The 19883-nt window shown below is 36.0% G+C and overlaps 5 protein-coding genes across 7 annotated transcripts; 2 read left to right on the top strand and 3 right to left on the bottom strand.

The window, feature by feature from the left end:
- The first annotated feature begins 1866 nt into the window (after window positions 1-1866).
- On the top strand, window positions 1867-2838 carry LOC17899765 (transcription factor TCP23). The gene is given in 3 exon segments (XM_023777089.1): window positions 1867-2138; window positions 2141-2376; window positions 2378-2838. Coding segments are annotated over 3 exon segments (810 nt in total). The 5' UTR covers window positions 1867-1897; the 3' UTR covers window positions 2711-2838.
- A 1678-nt stretch (window positions 2839-4516) lies between these two features.
- LOC17897059 (defensin-like protein 32) lies at window positions 4517-4877 on the top strand. Its single transcript, XM_006305945.1, has 2 exons — window positions 4517-4583; window positions 4714-4877. The coding sequence occupies exons 1-2, from the start codon at window positions 4517-4519 to the stop codon at window positions 4875-4877; spliced, it is 231 nt and encodes a 76-aa protein (XP_006306007.1).
- Window positions 4878-5415: 538 nt separating this feature from the next.
- LOC17897201 (DEAD-box ATP-dependent RNA helicase FANCM) lies at window positions 5416-12875 on the bottom strand. 3 transcript variants are annotated; one of them, XM_006306532.2, is made up of 23 exons: window positions 12690-12875; window positions 12329-12605; window positions 12095-12244; window positions 11925-12007; window positions 11703-11817; window positions 11515-11606; window positions 11314-11368; window positions 11103-11224; window positions 10906-11019; window positions 10622-10815; window positions 10367-10497; window positions 10207-10267; window positions 10053-10123; window positions 9913-9962; window positions 9643-9808; window positions 9401-9528; window positions 8964-9296; window positions 8808-8874; window positions 7704-8264; window positions 6921-7373; window positions 6538-6595; window positions 6253-6399; window positions 5416-6165 (listed from the first exon to the last, which is right to left on the bottom strand). In XM_006306532.2, the coding sequence occupies exons 1-23, from the start codon at window positions 12729-12731 to the stop codon at window positions 5604-5606; spliced, it is 4032 nt and encodes a 1343-aa protein (XP_006306594.1). In that variant the 5' UTR covers window positions 12732-12875; the 3' UTR covers window positions 5416-5603. The 3 variants fall into 3 exon arrangements, 2 of the variants coding, with proteins under 2 accessions (XP_006306594.1, XP_023645953.1); XM_023790185.1 differs by having other exon boundaries at window positions 5416-6399; XR_002835553.1 differs by lacking the exons at window positions 5416-6165; window positions 6253-6399; window positions 6538-6595; ... (8 more) ...; window positions 10207-10267; window positions 10367-10497 and having other exon boundaries at window positions 10729-10815; window positions 10906-11024.
- Window positions 12876-15572: 2697 nt separating this feature from the next.
- LOC17900670 (transcription factor MYB8) lies at window positions 15573-16587 on the bottom strand. Its single transcript, XM_006303766.2, has 3 exons — window positions 16455-16587; window positions 16234-16363; window positions 15573-16048 (listed from the first exon to the last, which is right to left on the bottom strand). The coding sequence occupies exons 1-3, from the start codon at window positions 16585-16587 to the stop codon at window positions 15613-15615; spliced, it is 699 nt and encodes a 232-aa protein (XP_006303828.2). The 3' UTR covers window positions 15573-15612.
- A 1377-nt stretch (window positions 16588-17964) lies between these two features.
- LOC111832356 lies at window positions 17965-19422 on the bottom strand. Its single transcript, XM_023788664.1, has one exon. It carries the CDS (start codon window positions 19420-19422, stop codon window positions 17965-17967), a length of 1458 nt encoding a protein of 485 aa, XP_023644432.1.
- Window positions 19423-19883: the final 461 nt, after the last annotated feature.

The following is a 19883-nucleotide window of genomic DNA, read 5'->3' as shown; positions in this document are numbered from 1 at the left end:
TTTATAACTCATTTTTATTTATTAATTTATTTAATATATATATATATATATATATATATATATATTACAATTTATAAAATATGTTTTCAGTAGACGGCTTTGGGCAGCCTATTTAGATATTATCGTTAATGGATATATCAGTATTAATCTATAATCAAGATAGTTAATGTTGGAAATAGACGTGGACAACCATTTTGACAACTTTAAGGAAAACCCAATTGAGCCAAAGTGATAGCTTTAAGAATAACCCAACTGAAGTTACTCTCTTTATTTTGAAAAAAGTGGAGAAATGGATTGGAAATATTCTAAAACATGCCATATAGTCTTCTTCTCAATGAACTTTAGTTTTCACTTTTTGGGGAGAAAAGAGACAAGACAATGGACCGTGGGAGGATCCAGAGTAATTCAGACCAAACATCACGTTTTTGCTTCACTTGCTTGTTGTTTGTTGTTGTACTCTTAACACACTCTCTCACTGTTCTATTGTTTTCTTTCACTGCTAAAGCTTAGACCAACATTTGTTGAGGATATATTAGGAGGCTAAGATATTCTTAATAATGTTGCCCTTATACGTGCACCTGTCTCAACAATTATTTTCTTGGAAAATAAAATAAAATAAGAGAGATTATATTATGTTTAGAATAAAATAAGATTTACAGTCCAAATTAATAAAATAAAATAAAATAATATTTACCTTCCAAATATATAATATTTTTTGAATCAAATATATAAAATAAATATCCAAATATTCAGACGTTTTTATAGTGCTTTGGTTACACTTTTCATTGTATCTTTACCAATTCACGTTAAAAACTATTTTCTTCATTTTTTTTCCTATATAATTTTTGTCTCAAATTTGAAAATACTTTACAGTGGACTTCTCTCCGAAGACTCATTATACTATATATTCTAAGTTTAGAATGATTTCCGACTAGTATTAAGGTTTGAAGTACTGCGATGTGTTTCTACCGGAGCTGACCAGATCAGCCGATAGGGTTTATAAAAAAAAAATTTTATACTTTGTTAACATCCTGATCATACATGTGCATAACGTAGGCTAAAAAAATTTGACAATTCATAGACAAGTTATATATTTGTCTAGATTGAAATGTAGTTGAGATAATTAAATTATATATCACCTATGGCTGTGGGTGCTAATTGGCAGATGAGAAAAGAAATTGAGACTTTTGATTATTATAGTTGCCCTTATCCCACGGCAAACCTTTCATTATTCTGATAACAAAGGACAATAGAATTGCAGAAAGAGACATTTGTGATATTATCAGTAATAATTTACAATTATAACAAAACATAATATTAAAACCATATTATATACAGAGTAAAATGTTACCATTATTAGAGATTTTATTTTCTTTCTCCCCCCATAGAACAGTCAACGTTTCCCACCAGATAAATCCAAACAAATCCAACCTAATAACCTATTAAGCCAAACCCTTTAGAAGACAGCCAACAAAAGAGATCCATCATCTAACCAACATTTGCAACCTTCTCCTATCCCATTAAAAGGTGCTAATTAATCATTGAAGTGGCACAGAGTTAACAACTGACAAATGTCTTGAGCAAATACAACAAATAGACATATATGAGATTATGAAAGTGATCAGAATGGTCAAAAAAGTAAAGTTTTAAAACTGGAGATAATGAAATCTAGCTGGATTAAGTGATCAGTGATCCCTTTATATTAGTCTTTCTACTAGTCTCTCTCTCTTTAATTCTAGTTTCTACTAAGCTGCTTCACCTTCTTCCTCTAACTCACTCTCGCTCTTCAAACCAGTAAAACACTAAATATGAAAACTCAGTATAACTTTTTTTGTTAGTTTACATAACCATTTCTATGTTTTGTGTTTTTCCATAATATATATAGTTCTTATAAGATATGGAGTCCCACAAGAACAACAACAAGAAGAATCATCATCAAACCACAGGTTTAACCCATTTGGTCCCATTCATAAGACCTATCTCCACTCCAAACTCAACCACCACCGTCTCCACCACAACAACTCCTACAAAACGACCATCCAAAGACCGTCACATCAAAGTAGATGGACGTGGCCGGAGATTACGCATTTCAGCCATATGCGCCGCACGTGTCTTCCAACTAACACGCGAGCTACAACACAAACCATACCGGCGAATATCTCAACTTTGAACGTCTCACTCCGAAGCAGTGGCAGAAGAGCTTCTCAGAACGCTGCCGTTTTTGGGTTTCAGCAACAGCTTTATAACCCTAAACCATTCCGTGAAGAAGAACCTAACTCCCTCGATCAAGAACCTGGTTCAAGCTCACCTAAACCGGGATCCGAAGCTCTCAATCAAGAACCCGGTTTAACTCAGTCAAGAACACAAAACATGATTCATACCACCTATGTGGGCAGTGGCGGCTCCAACGTCAGCCTCGACAAATAGAGGAGTAAGTTCGTTTTGGATGTTACCAGCCAACGTTCAAGATCCATCACAGCATATGTGGGCTTTAAATCCGGGTCAAATGGGGACAGTACAATTAGGGTCTTTGTTAGTGCAACAGGCGGCTTTGGGAAGTCAACAACTAGGGTTAAGTAGTGTTGCTGAAAGTTGTAATAACTTAGGGATAGTTTCTGGTAGAAGAGGTGGAGAAGATCACACTGGTCTAGGAATGAGCATAGAGCAGAAACCTCGACAACATCAAGGGAGTGATACTAATGGAGACTAAAACAATATTATCGCTGGTTCATCTTGAAGTAACGTCTTCTTGTTTTTAGTTTCAGTTTTTTTTAAAGTAAGTGTGATTTATTGCAACTTTTGTTGGGAATTCTTATGTTAATATATGCGTTTTAGAGATTGCTTTTTGGGATTGCCTAATTGTTAGCTAGCTAAGCCATCATTATTAGTGGGCTTTTAAGAAATATAAGAGACATTTCCTAACAAATCCCGAACAATAAAATCCCACTAGTAATGATGGTCTAAGAAAATGAACTTTTGCTCGTATTAACTAAAGATATATAAGTTTTGTAACTCGGTTTTAATGGACGAAAAGAATTAATGATATAAATAAACTTTTTTGAGTTTTCTTTGACCGTTAAAAGAACGTAACTGACGAAAAGTATTTAAGAATATATTTCAAATTTGATTGTGCCGGTTCGTAAAAAGTTAATATATGGTTGTGGAGATGAACTTTATTGGGTGCATGAGCACCACATGTTTGATATAAATAGTTTTTTTGGTGATTTATGTATTATTTTGTACAACAAAAGTACTCGTGTTTTGTCTTAATACATTTTTATTTGTTGACGTAAATATTATCCACTTCACCACTTGTGTCGAGCAACATGGACATGTCTGTCGGAGACTATCATTGCAGTGTGTTCACACTTCACACAGTCGATCTTCGTTAGATATATTTGCCTTCTATCATATAAAAACCACATGATGAAATACAGCTTATTGAACAACTTATTATTCTATTCTATTTATTTTGCTTTTTAAATTTAGTGACTAATATAATGACACGTAACAAAAATGACTAATTGGTGACTATCTAACTAAAAAAACTACGAGCTAAATAAGCTATGACGTTATAGTCACGATCATTACCGGCCTCATTAACTATTGGGTTTAATACAATATTTTTTAATAGGTTTTATATATAAAAAAAAAAAGTTGAAACCAAATGTTAAAGTTTTTAAAAATGGGATATACTTTTGCAATAAACAATAGATAAAACTAAAACATTGTAACCAAATGTTATATTTTGTTAAAAATAGGGCCTAAGTGTGCAAAAAGATGTTTTTGGGGCCTAATATTTATACCAAAAATGTCAGAAAAATATTGGAGGCCCAATACATTTGTATCTTAGGAATGTGCCACGGACCGGGCCAGACCACGATTTATCCTAGTGACCATTCGTGGCTATACCAACTTATAGCTACGGACGTTGAGACTCGGCGACGAAAAATTAAAGTGGTTATATAATTTTTTTACTAGTCGAATATTCTAAATATTTATTTCAATGGTCTATCCAAAATATATATATTTTTACATGTAATTATGTATAAGAAATTAAAATTATATATATTCTTTTAGTACTTCCTTTTAAATAAATCAGTGTTTAGATTAAATTTAAAAACTGTAGGGTTTTAGGCTTTTAGCACTGCCATCATATCTCATTTTAAGTTGCGTTTGGCCCAAAACCTCATGTCAATTTAAAACAGGAAGTTTTCTCTATTCATGAAAATACTAGTTACCTAAAACATAAAAGGTCAAATTTAAAACACAAAACCAAAGGTGTGTAACATATAGTAACAAGTATATTCAAAGCTTATAGTCATAGTCATAGTCAAAAAACACATCTTACCGTATAAACAAATGAAAGGAAACATGAATCCTAAACATTCTATATTTTGAAAAAGGTTTTGAACTATTTATACTTAAATTCTATATGCTAAATCGAAAAAAATATCAAACAAAAACACACACATAAACACACAAAACACATCAAACGAAAAAAAAGGATTAAAAAATGGCTTTATCAAGAAAATGTGTTTTTCTCGTGTTCTTATGTCTAATTGTTCTCTCCATAATCCCAAGTATGCAAAAAATTAGTTTACAATTTTCTATTTTCTATCTAATAACTTACAGTTTTATTCATACAATTCATTAGGGTATTGTTTATGTTTTTCAATACCAATTTAACTGATTTTTCATATAAATTTTCAGGATCTACAAACGCAAAGCCATTGTTGATAGGTACATGCGTGCAGTTTCCAATAGAAAAATGCATTAAGACATGTATTGAGTCGAATTTTGCTGGTGGCAAATGCGTTCGTATTGGAGGTGATGTTCATGATGTTGTATGTGTTTGTATTCCAAAGTATTTTTAAGAAATACATTTCATTAGTGTTTTGGTAATATTGTTTTTAAATACTACTTGTGTCAGATAATTTTATTAATGCAAATCCTTAATATATATATTTGATGCAAATGAATTTTGATTTATAATACAATTTTGAATGCATAATTTAGATGAACATATACGTTTTTCGATTAAATACATTGAATCGGTCTAAATTTGTAATTGCCATTGTGATCGTAATTAAAGCACACTTCAATCAAATATAAATCCGGGTTGCCATTCTCACTAAATCCGGGTTCGAATCCAGTCCCTACTAAACAGAGAAGTAATTTTGGTTTCCGACAAAAGATATCAAAAAACTAAATAATTTATAAATATCGAACAAATAATTTAAAATATCGAATATTTCATTCATATAATCAAGTTGAATCTCAAACATTATATGTAGAGCAAGAAAAACTAACAAAAGTTTTGATTGTTATTTGTACGGATATTTTTCCGGTTAAAGTATATTTCTAAGGTGCGAGAGTGTTGCTCAATGTAGTCATGTGTGTGTATAGAAATGATTTGAGGCAAAAACTTTGATTTAACCATCTGATTTGGCTTAAGCACTGTACTTAATTAGGATATACATAAACTTAATATACAGACCAAACATACATCCAAATGTCTATGCTCTATTGTCTAACTCGTCATCACCATCTCCTTTAACAGCCTATACGCATAACTTAGTATCTATGTATTAGAATAAGAATCACCACAGACCAAGATCAAAAGATGGCGTCTCTTTCTCCACAGCATCATTCATATGATTGCTTTGATCAGGTAATATAACCGTTGCTTGTTCTTTCTCTTTTGCTTCTGACCTCTGCTTCGACAATAACAGTGTGGCTTGTGCTTCCAAGGCATCAAAGTCTAGTGTCGCGAAGAATGCATCATCGTCTTCATCATTGTGCTCTAATGCACCTGCATTGCTTTTCATGCCTTCATGGCTTTCCTTCTCAGTGGCTTGTGCATGAGCTGCAAACTTGCTTTCTAAGTTAATCACGGGGGCGTTCCCCGAGTTGCATAAGCTGAATTTCCTTTTCCGGCTCTCTGATGGGATTTGTACTACGGAAAAGTCTCCTATCACCATTGCATCCTGGTTTGAATCAGAGTTTGTTGTTTGTGGAGTTCGAAGAGAAGACGATGATTTATCTGAGTCGTTTCTGCTCTCGTTTATTCTCTGCAAGGGTCCAGCTGAATAGGGACTCAGACTTGATGCGGCTAAATCACGAAATCTTGCTGGTAATGGTGACTGGCTGAGAAGAGAACGTCTGTGGAAGGATACCTTAACGATTTTAGTAAGCTCATTGACTATGTTAATCATAAAACAGAAGACAGATATTTCCGGTCCTATATACCTGTATACGGCCATCATGTCAACTCTACCAGACTCAACTTGAGTATTAGCCGTAGGCATTGTCCCATCATCTATGAAACTCTCTTCAAATGAATCTCCTGTCATATCTTCGTTCTCATCAGCAGACATCTCTGCTCCCGAAGAGACCCTGATCAAAATAGAGAGGTTTGAAACAACTAAACATCAACTTTGTATTTAGAAAACCTACTTTTGTTATGTTGCCTCTTGTTGTTTTGTGAAAAGTAAAAGAAAACCTGATCGATTGTTAGATTAGATTAAAACTTACTCCGCTTCTGCGTCAATGAAGGCTCTGGCATCATCATCCACGCTTATCTTCTTCTTACCTGAAAAAATTAAAACACAGAACAACAAAGCAGCAATCATTCATACAAGTCTATGTGACAAGTATTTCAACTCTTTCAGCACATCAACACTTTTAATTAACACAGATGCTTAAGAGGAAAAACGAATTGCTTAATTAGAAAACCTTCTTCTGGCACCAATGCACAAGCAACAAAGAACTGTAAAATCCACTCTCACACATTCCGTTTCAGCTTAACACCGGCAACATTCTATCTAGTTACAATAAGATCTTATGGACGTCTATTCACCAAACCAATTGGTATAATATATGTTTTGGTCATTTTAAGTTAACACAGAACCAGTTACCTCTAATGTGCTTTTCAGTGCGAGAACGCGATCTTATACGGTTTGCCTCTGCAATAGCAGGATTATTCTCCTTTGCAGCACTCGAGCAATCTCCAAGTCTACGTAGTCTCTTCAACTTGCGAGGCTGTCGAAGAGTTTCTGACTTCTCTCCAGAACTCACCCGCCAATCTTTGCTAGCACTGCTGTTTGTGTTTGTGAGATTCGCCAAGGGAGTTCTCCACTCCTCAGGAACAGGAGAAACATCCAAATATTCTGTTCCATTGGCCAAACAATCCTCCTTTTGGGGAGTTCTGTTCTCATTGGTCTTCGACGCAATGTCATAATCACTACGTTTATGTTGAACATCTGTCCCAGGGAAAGAAGGGTCTCCTGCTAATTCATTACTGAACCTCATGGGTGAAGAAATCTTAGGAAGATCAAGGTCTTCTTCTCCGTTTGCTTCTTCTGCAACTCCTGCAGAATAAGTTCTTATGATCAGGTAGTTTTCGTGGTGGTTGTATGTACATATGGTGCTTTTTCGCCAACTGTAAATTTTTGTTTTCCCAAATGGCATATTCACGTGTATAATCAGCACTAAGACAATAGGATTAGAAAAACTTTACAAGTGTGTCAAAGTAAATAAGTAATACCAAAGTCAGCCAATTGCATCAGCAATTCCTAACACCATGATTGATGCATTCAATGTGTTGGGACTCAACAGTGGATGCAAAATACAGTTGGTATGTCCTATTCGTTATATTTCCACCTCTATTACGTACTAAATGTTTAAGATATAACACTAACCTTGGTCATAGACGGGTGACTCTGGAACAACGCCACTCTTGATGAAATTAGTGAGCCTTGGACTAAGCTCGAAGCCTTCACCCTCATCTGATGATAACACAATTTCTCCAACACAATTCGCTACATCTCCTTTACCTACATCGGTGGAGTGCCCTTGCACAAGGCTAGGAGTTTCTAGTGTCTCATTGGCACTCTCTGGTGAGGATCTTTGCCTTAACTTGCATGAAATATTGTTATCTTGCTGTATTTTTGTGGAAGTATCTATATGAACAAAGTCAATGTGGTTTGCCTCTGGGAAAGATTGTTGTTTTTCGGTTTCTACATAAGGCATATAGTTTGATGCTGGTAGATTAGAAAAGAAAGAAAGAGGAACCGGCATTACGAAGACCTTCCCAAGAGTATCAACGGCTGCACATTCAGAACTGAAAAGATAACGGTGTGTGGGTGACGATTCTTCATAATCTTTCTCTGTGGTCTCTAAGGTGCTTGTGGGAGATTCGACAATTTTTTTTGTGTTTCTCTGTGATGTGTTGACTTCCAAATCACAGAAAGAGGGTAAATCTGCACATTGATCCAGTAGAAGAGACATTAGCACTTCAGTTATTAATTGACGCATCCGTTAGTGGAGATAGAAATAACATGTCTGATAAGACAAGATATAGCCTATTTTAGACATAACATGTTTAGTATTGTATGTAACCATATATACAATACATCTGAAATAGAATATATACGAAAACAATATCAGAAGAGCCTATTTAAGGATATACTCTCTGCTGTCTTTAGGTAATATCTTCCTAAATGGTCTTGGATATAGTACGAACATTTTTATAAAGCTCCATGTCATTTCTCACAAACCCAAATGTAATATACTTAGAAATTTCGATCAAATCACTTATGGTATGGTCAATATATGTGGGACTAATAACAGCACTTTAAACACGTGAAGCTGCAGTGTTACTATAGCTTATAAGCTTATATACCTCCTACTAGCTGATGACTTATAAGCCTACCGACCTCTTATTAGCGGGTTTTTTAAGAGTAAATATATCTATGCAACAGTTAGAATTGGTACTTCTGCAAAATCAATGAGACTACATTTACCTTTCCGGTCATCACCAACCCTCAGACCTGTGTCAAACTCCTCTCTTTCACCCAAAGGAGCTCCAACCTAATAGAGTATGTGATTCCACATAAGTAAACGGTGAATTTCACAAAAAGGTATGGAAAAACCAAATTTATATGGGGTATAAGTCACACCTCAGTGAAGAAACTTTTACTCTCCTCTGAAATAGTTGCCTCTAGCAAATGCTGCATAGCGTCAATTAACAATCCTGTTTGACGTGAATGCATTACTTTGTGCACTTTGGATGGCAATGTCTGGAAGTGAGGGAACGCAATCAAGGACAATCTCAACTTTTCCTCATGGGTTTCGTAATATTTGGCGAGCATATCCGTCTCTGCAGGTGTAAGTTTTTTCTTGAAAGCTGGAGTCTCAGTGGTATACTCATCTTCTAGTTTCTTTCCACGTGGAATGAATTGTTTGATTGAAAACTCAACATGCTGAACTTCTGGCTTATAAATATGGGGAATCTGTTATAATTTCATGACAAGGGTATGTTAAGAAAAGTAATTGAAGCAAAAAAGGTAAGGAAAGCGAATTATTTAAAAAACAAAGAGCTTTTAACAGAGCATACCATCCTTGGACTAGGATGAAAGTTAAAACTATTTGTTCCTCCATTCCGCATGTGTTTTTTAATGGCCCGTCCATTTGCTTGTTTTCGCATATAGCTGTTCTTTTCTGACCCTTCACAAGCAAGAACTAGTAAAGGCTAGTCAAGGAATGGCATAATAGCTTTCAAATGAGAAAGTAACACTGCAAAGATTTGTAATGGAAGGACTAATGAGAAGTGCATAATTCAAGCGTGCTAAAGGATATCAACTCGACCATTATTTTTCCTTCCGGTTCTTCCCATCCGTTGAATCATCCTCAGAGGGGATACATTAGCATCAAAACATATAACTAGGTCGACTTCCATAATATCCAAGCCTTCTTCTCCAATAGATGTTGCAACAATAACATTGAACCCACCAGCTCTAAATTTCTGTTAAGAAAATAAGTATTTCATGCAGATGGTTTGGGAAAACCCATCAGTGTCATACATCAAAGTTAATTTTCACAAAATCAGATAAAGGGAAACAGACTTACCTCCAAAACTGCCTGCTGAACTTTTTGCGACTGTCCTTTCAGTGTCTTACCTGCAAACAACATACATTGTTACAATTATAAATGATACTTCCATGTAACTGAAAATTTCAGGAGTAAAAGTCAAAGTAAGTGTAACAAACCTGAACTTTGACCAATAAACTCAGTTGCTTTGACCACATCTCCAATATTACTTAAGGCGTCCATTATATCTCTAGAGATAAACGTAATCAGGTGAATGCAAAAGAATAAACATAGTGGGCGAGTAAAGGGAACAAAAACGACAAATATACAGACCTTACGCTTCCTCTAAAATTTGAGAAAATAATGACCCGTGATGTCCTCGGATCTTTCACTTCTGCAGCCATAGAATAAGATCATAAAAATGTTCAATTGTATGTTAATAGCTGAGAGCTAACTTCAATTCCAGATCAAAATTTAAAAAAAAAAAACATACTGAAATGATCAACTAGTATTTCTAGCATCTTCGACAGTTTTGGGCTTGGTGCTCCATGTGACAACATTTGCTGCATCAAAAGCTTCGTCTTCCTAATATCTTCATTCTTACTCATCAGCCTAGCGAATGGTCTGCAAAGGGTGATAGTTTTAGAGCAACTTATTTGACTATTCTCTTGATATTCAAAGCTATAATACCTAAATTCAGTGAAGGCATCCCAAAAAATCAGTTCAATAGAAGACAGTAAGAGCATACCCTTCTTGCAATTTCTCTTCTAGCATCTCATACGCTGGTCTTATTCCATGACTAGAAAGGAGCTTACGAATGTGATAAAGAGTGATAAGAGCTGAAAAGCAAGATTCTACAACTCCGTGATTTACATGGGGAAGGCCTGGTATAGGTGCTTGACGAAACGTATCCCTTGCCATAAGGACTTCATGTGGACTTAACTGTCAAACATGAGTTAGTGGTTGCGTGGATAAGAAAATGTGAGCATTGATGCTAATGGTTTAAACAGGTATAAGGATTGAGGCACATACAGTTTGATAATCCCTATTGAATTTAACCCCAAAGTTTTTGAGCCTGACTGCATATGGACGTATAACATCTAATAGACGTTTTGATACATCATCTGCATCTTGGCCCAACGGAACCTGCTCTGCCAGAAAGATGCTAAAATTATTAGACATGAATTTGGAGAGCAACACAATTGGGAAATGCAGAAACCAGCTTGAACCTCGATTAGTTCTAATTTTCTGTCGTGGACGTAAGGGCAAACATCATGGTCACTCTCATTTCGATATTCAAGTGTGGATATCTGTAAATTGTCAATGATACCCTGGATGGCCTGTGTCTTTGCTGAAAATAACATCTACCGTTAATGGGTGCCTTAATAAAATAACCCACAGCACCAAAATTAAAAAAAAACATGAAAGTCAATCACTTACATCCAGGAGTTGCAGTAAGAGCTAGTATTCTCAACTGTATTGGTACCGCCATCAACTACAAGTTAACGGGCATTAGTTCGTACATTCACCTTGATCATTTTTACTTTCATTACGAGAAAGAAAAGAAACATATAGAGATGCACCACAATATAAACGAAGGAAAGTTGCTTAAAAATCCAAACACGTAAAAGAACAACAAACCTCACGAACTACAACACAATAAGAATAATTTCCTAAAGCTCGATGTGCCTCATCGATCACCAAGCAAACCAAGTAGTTAGTAAGACATGTTCCTGAAAGTGACGGTTATTGTGATCAAAAGTTAATTTGAGAACAAAGCATACAAAAGGTTTCGGCTCAGAATTTTAGTAGAAAATCCCGGGCATCACCTGACTGTATATCCTTCTCCAACACTTGTGGAGTAACAAAGAAAACCCTTTTGCTTTTCCACAAGAACGCTCTTTTCGAAGGACATGTCTGACCCGTCAAATCAATAGTCCATTCCTACAATCATTTCAACCCACCATTCTCAAAAACATATCTACAACTCTGATAAATATCTGGAGAAGCAACAAAACAAATTCAGAATCCTTTTAAAGAGAATCACATACTTGCGGTATCCCCACAATATTATGACACGCCTCAATCTGCTGCATCACAAGAGGCCTAGAAGGTGCTGCAAAAACAATTTTACCTAACAACAACACCAACAGTTACATCTCTTAAATCATCAAAACCAAGAAACCTTAAGAACAACTTCATGAGAAGGTTTGATTTCTACCTTGTGGAAACCATCTGAAGTAATTATACATAACAACAGCAGCTATAAGTGTTTTACCAAGTCCTGTAGGCAAAGCCACCAACGTATTCGAAAACAAAGCCGTCTTCGTGATAGCAAACTGATAATCTCTAAGAGGAACACTCCCATTCACTGATATACCAAATCACATAATAACACATTATTCATCAAAATCATTCACAAAATCATAAATATAACAAATCTAATCAAACAAACCTGGATAAATCCAAGTTTTAGCTGTCTCAGGATCAATCCTAACCAAAGGACTCATGTCATTATTACCACCACAATCAAATTCATCAAAATTAGGCTCTGAAGCAACTTGATTCTCCGGTTTATGCTCTGTTCTTCCGATGAATCGATCGAGAGTAGATTGTCTTTTCGCTAGAGGCTTAGCCAAAGGAGTGAAATGGGTTGAAGATGAAGAAGATGGAATTGAGGATTTTAGACAAGCCAAGTCGATTTCTTTGACTGCTGCTTCCCAATCGAAGTCCTGTACAATGAAAACCCAGAAATTGAAAAAATCGATTTTGAATTAAGGAATTTTTGAAAAAACCCAGAAAGAGATTGGAGTTACTTCGTCTTCTTCGATGGTTTCTATTGGAACCCTAGATCCCATTTTTTCTGGGGAAAATTTAGTTTAATTCTCTGTAAGAAGAAGCTTGCTTTTTTATGATTTTCGAATTGATTTTTGAGGTTTGAGATTTTTGGGTTCAGTGGTGGTTTTTGTCGTCGAAACCCTTGACGAAGGCGATACAGAGACTGGCGGGCAAATTTTGGAAAAGAAGAAAACCAAAAAATAAAGTAAAAGACTATTAAAGAGTTCAAAGTTGTAAATATATTTTGGGTATTAAATCAAATAATTTTATATTCACCAAAAAAAAAATCAAATAATTTTGGGATGTTTATTTATTTATTTATTTATTTAAAATATCCTTAATTTTAATTGGTGAGATTTTCCAAAAATGCAATTTGAAAGCTTAACAAGACTCTTTTAAAAACAAGGTTCAGTCTTCAGAATTTGTTTTTGGTATTGAGAAAGTGACAAGGTTCAGAATTAATCAAGGTTATGTAGAGGTCATTTTGGAGTTTCATCAGGAAGGTTAACATATTGTAACGCCCGTGTCTAGAAATCCGGGTGGTGTCGATCGACACTGTGGTCGGGTGTCGATCGACACTAGTAATTTTGCTTTGACGGTTTAAGTTTTTAAATCGTCGGTTCAATGGAGGCTTGGTTTGGGTTGGTTAACCCTAGGTCGTGCTTAAAAGAGGGAAGGTCGTGTGTTGTCTCTTCCCAGCCGCTTTTTAACACTTCCAGAGATAGAAAAAAAAAGGTTCTAGAGCTTCTGAGGGTTTTTGTGAGTCTTTGGTGGTGCTTGGTGGTGTTCTTGGTGGTTTAAGGCTAGTAGAGGCTAGATCAGTGTTGTGTGGTGTTAGAGGAGACAGATCCTTCCTTGTTCTTCCTTGTTTTCGTTGCTGTTCTTTCTTGTTTAAAGAGGTGAGTGCATGACCAGGCTTATCTAAGCATGTTTGATCATTGTTTTAGGGTTTTGATGATTGTTTGATTGATTTCCTTTGCTTGTTTGGCTGTTTATTTGATGATTGATGCCTGTGGAATCCTTTGGAGACTCGTTCTTATCGTGGTGGTCTTTTGGAGAAGAGATCCAGTGAGAAACGCAGTTGGAGCGTCTGCAGAGAGTCGGTGTCGATCGACACCAAGGGTGGGTGTCGCTCGACACCAACGTTTCATCGCGCGAGGATAACTGCGTCTTACGATTGGAGTGTCGAGACCGGTGTCGTCCGCGAGGGTCGACAGCGAGTGTCGATCGACACCAGTGGAGGGTGTCGATCGACACCGATAGTCAGAAGCGATTCTTGTCTATCTTTTATTGGTTGTTTGGTTCTTTTCCTTGGATAATGGTTGAATGTGCTTGTGTGTATAGCTAGTGGTGGTATGATTGCCTCACTAAGTATTTATGAAATACTTATGCATCTTCTTCTTTGATGCAGGTAAAAGCAAAGTGTGATCCGTGGAATCATGGCGAGGAGAGGAGGATGATCTAGGCGCTCATTGGTGTTTAGATGATTGTAGGATTTGTTAGGATGCTAGAAGGAATTTAGAAGCATGTTAGGATGAATTCGTTTCTGGAATATTGATAGTTGAACTTGTTGGATTAATGGAATGGTTTGATTGGATTTTTGTTTAAGTTTTCCGCTGGTTACGTTGAGTTGGTTGTGTTAGTAAAATTGTCTGGGTTACTTTAAAGGGGTTAATCCGGATTGTTTGCATGCAAAATAAAAAATAAAAAAAAATGGGATGGGTTCTTTCACATATGTTACGTCCTCCTCTCATGCACTTATAGATGGCTATTTATATGTTAGCCTATAAGGCTTCCGTTCGGATAGCAGGTCACTTCCAATCTTTCATCGAAATTATGTTTAATTTCCTGTATTTGTGATAATGGTTGTATTTGGTTTGTTTTTATACTCTGTAAACTCGTTATGATAATATATAATAAACTTACTGATAAAAAAAAAAAAAATACATGATTTTAAAATTTCTCCAAAGTAAGCTACTAAAAAGAAAAGATGGGAATAGAAATTGTAAAGACTACAAAACGAAAACCAAAGTAATAGGCAAAATTTATTAATTCGGCATAGTAAAATCAAATGATTTCGGGACGATTTCATTATTTTCTTTTTCAAATCTCTTTATTTTATTTGATGCGATTTTCTTAAATACAATTCAAAAGTCTATCAAACTTTTTTTGAAAACATAAATTTGTCTCAACTCGAGCGCATACTTGAAATTATAACTGACGAAATGGGTTAATTTACTATATCCACTAAGACCATGGGCATCGCCGTCCCGCTACCTTATATTGGGACCGTCTTTCTTCTTCTTTCTTCACTATTCACGGGTTCCACTAACACGTGACGGCCCACGAATGGTTGTCCTTTCAAAAAAAAAAAATCTAAAAATTAAAGAAAAAAAAACAAAATTTCTGGGACGGGAGATCGATGCCCATACCCTAAGGGCATGAGCATTGGCAGTCCTTGCCCAGTACACTACCCAAAAAGAAAAAAAAAAGAAAAAAGAAAATATGCAAAGAGGGACGTTTCTTCAAACGGACCGTCCTCTGCCTTGTTTTCACTATTCGTAGGCTATACTGACTCGTGCCGGTTCGCGATTGGTTGTCTTTTATTATTATTACTTTTTTAAATCTAAAAAAAAAACAAATTGTGGAAAAAAAAATGTCCTAACCGCTGTCCATGCTCTAAGTACCATGCATATTTTTCTTCTCCATAAGGCACAACCCTGTACGTATCTAATAGTTTTTATACTTCTCATTTCTCAAGTCATCTGCTTGTGTGTGTAAATCATTTTTATGTTCGGGTCTTAACTCTTAAGTAGCCTTTATCATTTTCTTAAATTGTGTTTGGTGCACACACCTCAAAAAAGACAAAACTTGTATATATAATATTAAGGTTTATAAACACTAAAGAACCCATTTTGCCTTTTGGCAATTCATACAAGGTTCATGTGATCCCAAGTTACAAACACAAACAACGTCACGTGCCCCCCATCTAGCCAAACCGGACCCAAGTGTAAGTTCCAAGTTCAGCTCCTTGTCCCCAAAGTCATAACTAAAATCACGATCAACACTTAACCAAAGATCCTCGTCTGTGGTCGTACCACTCGTAGTTGCACAATTTTCAGACAACGTATACGTCTTTGGTTTAACATGATCAGGACACGTAGACTTCACATCTCTGGCTAGAGAATTAAATGGTGTCGTGTTAGGTTCGACGATCGAACGGTGAGTTTTTGGGTCAATCCCACGACTAAGTAGTTTCCTCTTTATATGAGTGTTCCAATAATTTTTAATCTCATTATCTGTTCTTCCCGGTAACTTTCCAGCAATCAACGACCACCTAAAAAAAAAAAAGTTCCAAAAAGTGAGAAATGTTTTCTGAGACCATTTTTATATTTGTGTGTGTTACTTTTAATTTATTTTGTATCGTTCTAATTTTATAAAATGTTTTTAAAAAGACGGATAATTATTTTCACGGAAAACGAAACTTAATTTACTCGAGAAAGATATATGAAAATTAATTACTTGTTGCCGAATAAATTGTGAAGTTTGATAATGATTTGATCTTCACCATCAGTAAAATTTCCGCGTTTAAGATCAGGACGAAGATAATTAATCCATCTTAATCTACAACTCTTACCACACCGCAACAACCCTAAAAAAAAATATCAAAATTCACCACACTTTAAAAATTAGACCAAAGAAACCAAAAAATCGAAAACATAACAAAACTTTGAAATTTTTACCGGCTGAATTGGGGAGTGAACGCCAAGATCCTTCACCGTGATTACGTATGTAATCAATAAGACATTGATCTTCTTCTTTAGTCCAAGCTCCTTTGTTTGTGTGAGCCTTTTCACAACATGGTGATCTTCCCATGATGATACTACAAGAAGTGAGAGTAGGATTCTGAAGAGAGCTAGGTGTTATAAAAAGGAAATGACTTTGACCAAGTTGGTGTATCTTTTGTGTTTGTGTGGGTGAAAGAGATTTGGGTAGGTTACCTTCTTTTTCTTTCTTTCCTTAGATTTTGTACAAAAGGGGTTTGGTGGAGAAAAAGTTGATAATTTTGTTTCTTTGTTACATGTGATATGAGGATTATTTATTTTATTACAAATTATTATTTGTGTTTATGTAAGCCTTCTAGAATGAAAGTGAGTGGTAGAGAAACACTCGAACAAAATGTTTCAAATTGCATCTTACCTGCTGCCTTTTTGGCACTATCTTTTCTTTTCTAGAAGATTTGTTTTCTTTGACAGAAAAAAGAAAGGGTTAAGATTTTGTTTCGTTCCATTCTTTGTTTAATGAGTAATTTATATATACAAACCAAATGCTAATTGAAAAAGCCAAAGTCTTACGAATTGAACTAGATCAAAATAGTAAAAACTGGGTTTCTCAAAACGCTATCTTTGATATATAGAAATTTTGTTTACAATGGGTTTTTCCCTAAACAAATTCCTAATCTCTCAAATACCTTCTTTCTAAGATCATACACTTGATCCTAGAATCACTCAAAGAAACCCTATGCACTCGATAAGCTCTCAACTCTCTTTTCTCTCAAGTTAAAGCTTATTGCAAGATCTCTTTCTCTTAATTGTGCCAAGCTTTCTTCAAGCCTTGCCTCCCTATTTATAGAACTAGGACATCTCCATACAACAGGAAATTCCTATTCCACTTCTAAATAGCCTTTAAGATATTTTCCTTTTTCTTTATGGATTAGGAAATTATCCAACTCTTCTAATTTACTTTTATTCTTATAAAAGTAAAGTCTTCACGCTTCTAAATGATTCTAGACACTTCTTCTTTGTCTTGTGCCCAAGCCAAACCGCCTTTCTTCACTTTCCTTCTTTGTTGTTTCTTCTTTCGTTAAGTCTTCTGAACTAGTCGCTGCACTAGTACACTCTGTTGTTCAGACTGCATCTTCAATCTCCCCCTTTTTAACCTTGTAGTCTTCAAGCATCTGCTCATCAGATCTTTGTACTACAAAAGGTTTTAAGACACAACATACTTTGAAATACTCTGGAATTCAAAGAAGTCTTTAAAACAAACTGAGTTCATCTCAAAAAGTTGAAACGGAAGCAAATTTCAAAGTTCAAACTGAAACTCCCCCAAAATACAAAAGGCTTTAAAAAAACAAACTCCCCCATGCTTAAACAGTTGGTATTCAGCAATACTCCCCCATGATTCAGCAATACTCCCCCATGATTAATGCTTCTTCTCCCCCTGCTTGAGACAACACAGGTTAAAAAACAAAAATCAAGCTTTCTTGGCCATGGGATGATTCTGAATCAATTGATCAACAACTGCAGTAAGTTTCTTCAGAACATCATCCGAAAGCTTTTTCAGAACAACAGCAGTATCAACCAAAGCTGCATAAGATGCTGCGTCACTGTTATCCCCACTACGGGGTAGACGAATTTCCCCAAGCTGAATAACATCATGACCAGAAGCAGGATCCTCATGCGCAGAAGCAGCAGTACACCCAAAACTGTCATCACCCGGATACTTCTTAGCATAAACTTCACCAGTGCGAGGATCTTTCACATAGTCATCAGCGACAATAAAGTCCTCATCTTCACCAATAATATCGCCCTGTACAAGCAGCAACTCAGTGATAACTCGCGGAAAGATCAGCCAACGCTTATCATCATTCTGAATTGAATTCCATGTCATGACTTGTTCATAGACCAGCTGACCTACATCAAACCGAATACCTTGAAGAATTTTGTAAACTACCCTGGCCCGTTTTTCAGCAAGATGATTCTTATGTGAGGATGGAACCAAATTGCAAGCAGCAATCATAAGCAATGCACCAACTCCAGCAGGTAAATTCTTGACACTTAAACCTCTCCAGTTAGATTTATCTTTTCCACTAAGAACTCTAGCAACCTGATCAATTGCAACATCATTAGCAGTTGCATCTGCTCGACGTTCTGCTTTAGTCAGAGGCTTCTGAAGCAATGCACGATTAATAGCTGTTGGAGAAAACTCGAACATCTGACCTCGAACAAACACTTGAACACCAGAAGGGGACATCTCAGAATGGAGATTAGCATAAAACTCACATACAATTGCTTTGACATAATCAGCAAGTTCAAAAGCAAGTTCCTCTAAACCTACATCCTTAATCTTCTGACAATAACCCCAAGTATCTTCCTTGAGAATATCAACACGGCGTTCTTGAATAAACCGACGAGAGATGAAGCTATTATACCGTAACTGAGCAGCTCGAGACACAAAGCGTGAGGAATCAAAGCCAGGAGACTTGGAAATACCTTTCTTAGTGCGACGCTTCCTGGATGATTCAGGTACCTCGGTGTCTGGATTTTGTCTTTTCTTCATCTTCTCTTGGCGAAATTGATCTTGAACAGAAATATCTGGATCAACACAATCGTCTGGGTATTCAACTGTAACCGGAACAGGTTCAGGGTGAGACGCCGGCGTTGATTCGCTGTCAGTAGGTTGTTCATGGGCCGTTGCATAAGCAGATGCAGAGACTTCACCGGCAGCAGCTTGCTCTGTAGCAACTGGATCAGAGACCGGAGATGCACTGGAGTCCAACTCGTAAGGTACAAGAGTTGGAACAGGAGTAGGAGTAGCGTCTGAATCGCTTGATTCGTCAACTAGCTGTGGGCGATTGAGAGTACCATCATCTCGAGCAATTGAATTACCACGTCTGTTGCCGATCAGTTCACTTCGAGTAGCTTTCACCATTGTTGTTCAATACCCTAGACTCCTCGTCTTCTTCCCCTTTTCTTGAAGAAAAACTTTTTAGCAGTCTAAAAAAAACTTTCCCCTTTTTAATAATAATTTTTTTTTTTCACGGACTCCCGAATCTCGAGAAAATCTAAAAGATTTTATTTTCTACCTTTCAAATTTAAATGTTAAACTCCAGAGAATAAGGAACTGATTTATTTAAAAAATCTTGAATTGCATCATCCTGAATCAGTACCTTGAATCAGACAGAATCTGATTCACATAGCACAAACTCCAATCGAATTTCTTAAAAAAGAAAACTGACTGAAATCCAATGCCTTTGTGAACATATCAGCAAGCTGCACCTCTGTTTCCACATGCTCAATAAGAACATGTTTCTTCTCAACAAGCTCTCGTATAAAATGATGTCTGACATCAATGTGCTTAGTTCTTGAATGCTGAACCGGATTCTTGGATAT

This window comes from Capsella rubella, unplaced genomic scaffold (assembly GCF_000375325.1).
Source record: "Capsella rubella cultivar Monte Gargano unplaced genomic scaffold, Caprub1_0 scaffold_1, whole genome shotgun sequence".
NCBI lineage: Eukaryota > Viridiplantae > Streptophyta > Magnoliopsida > Brassicales > Brassicaceae > Capsella > Capsella rubella.
This window is presented reverse-complemented; position numbering and strand designations above follow the sequence as displayed.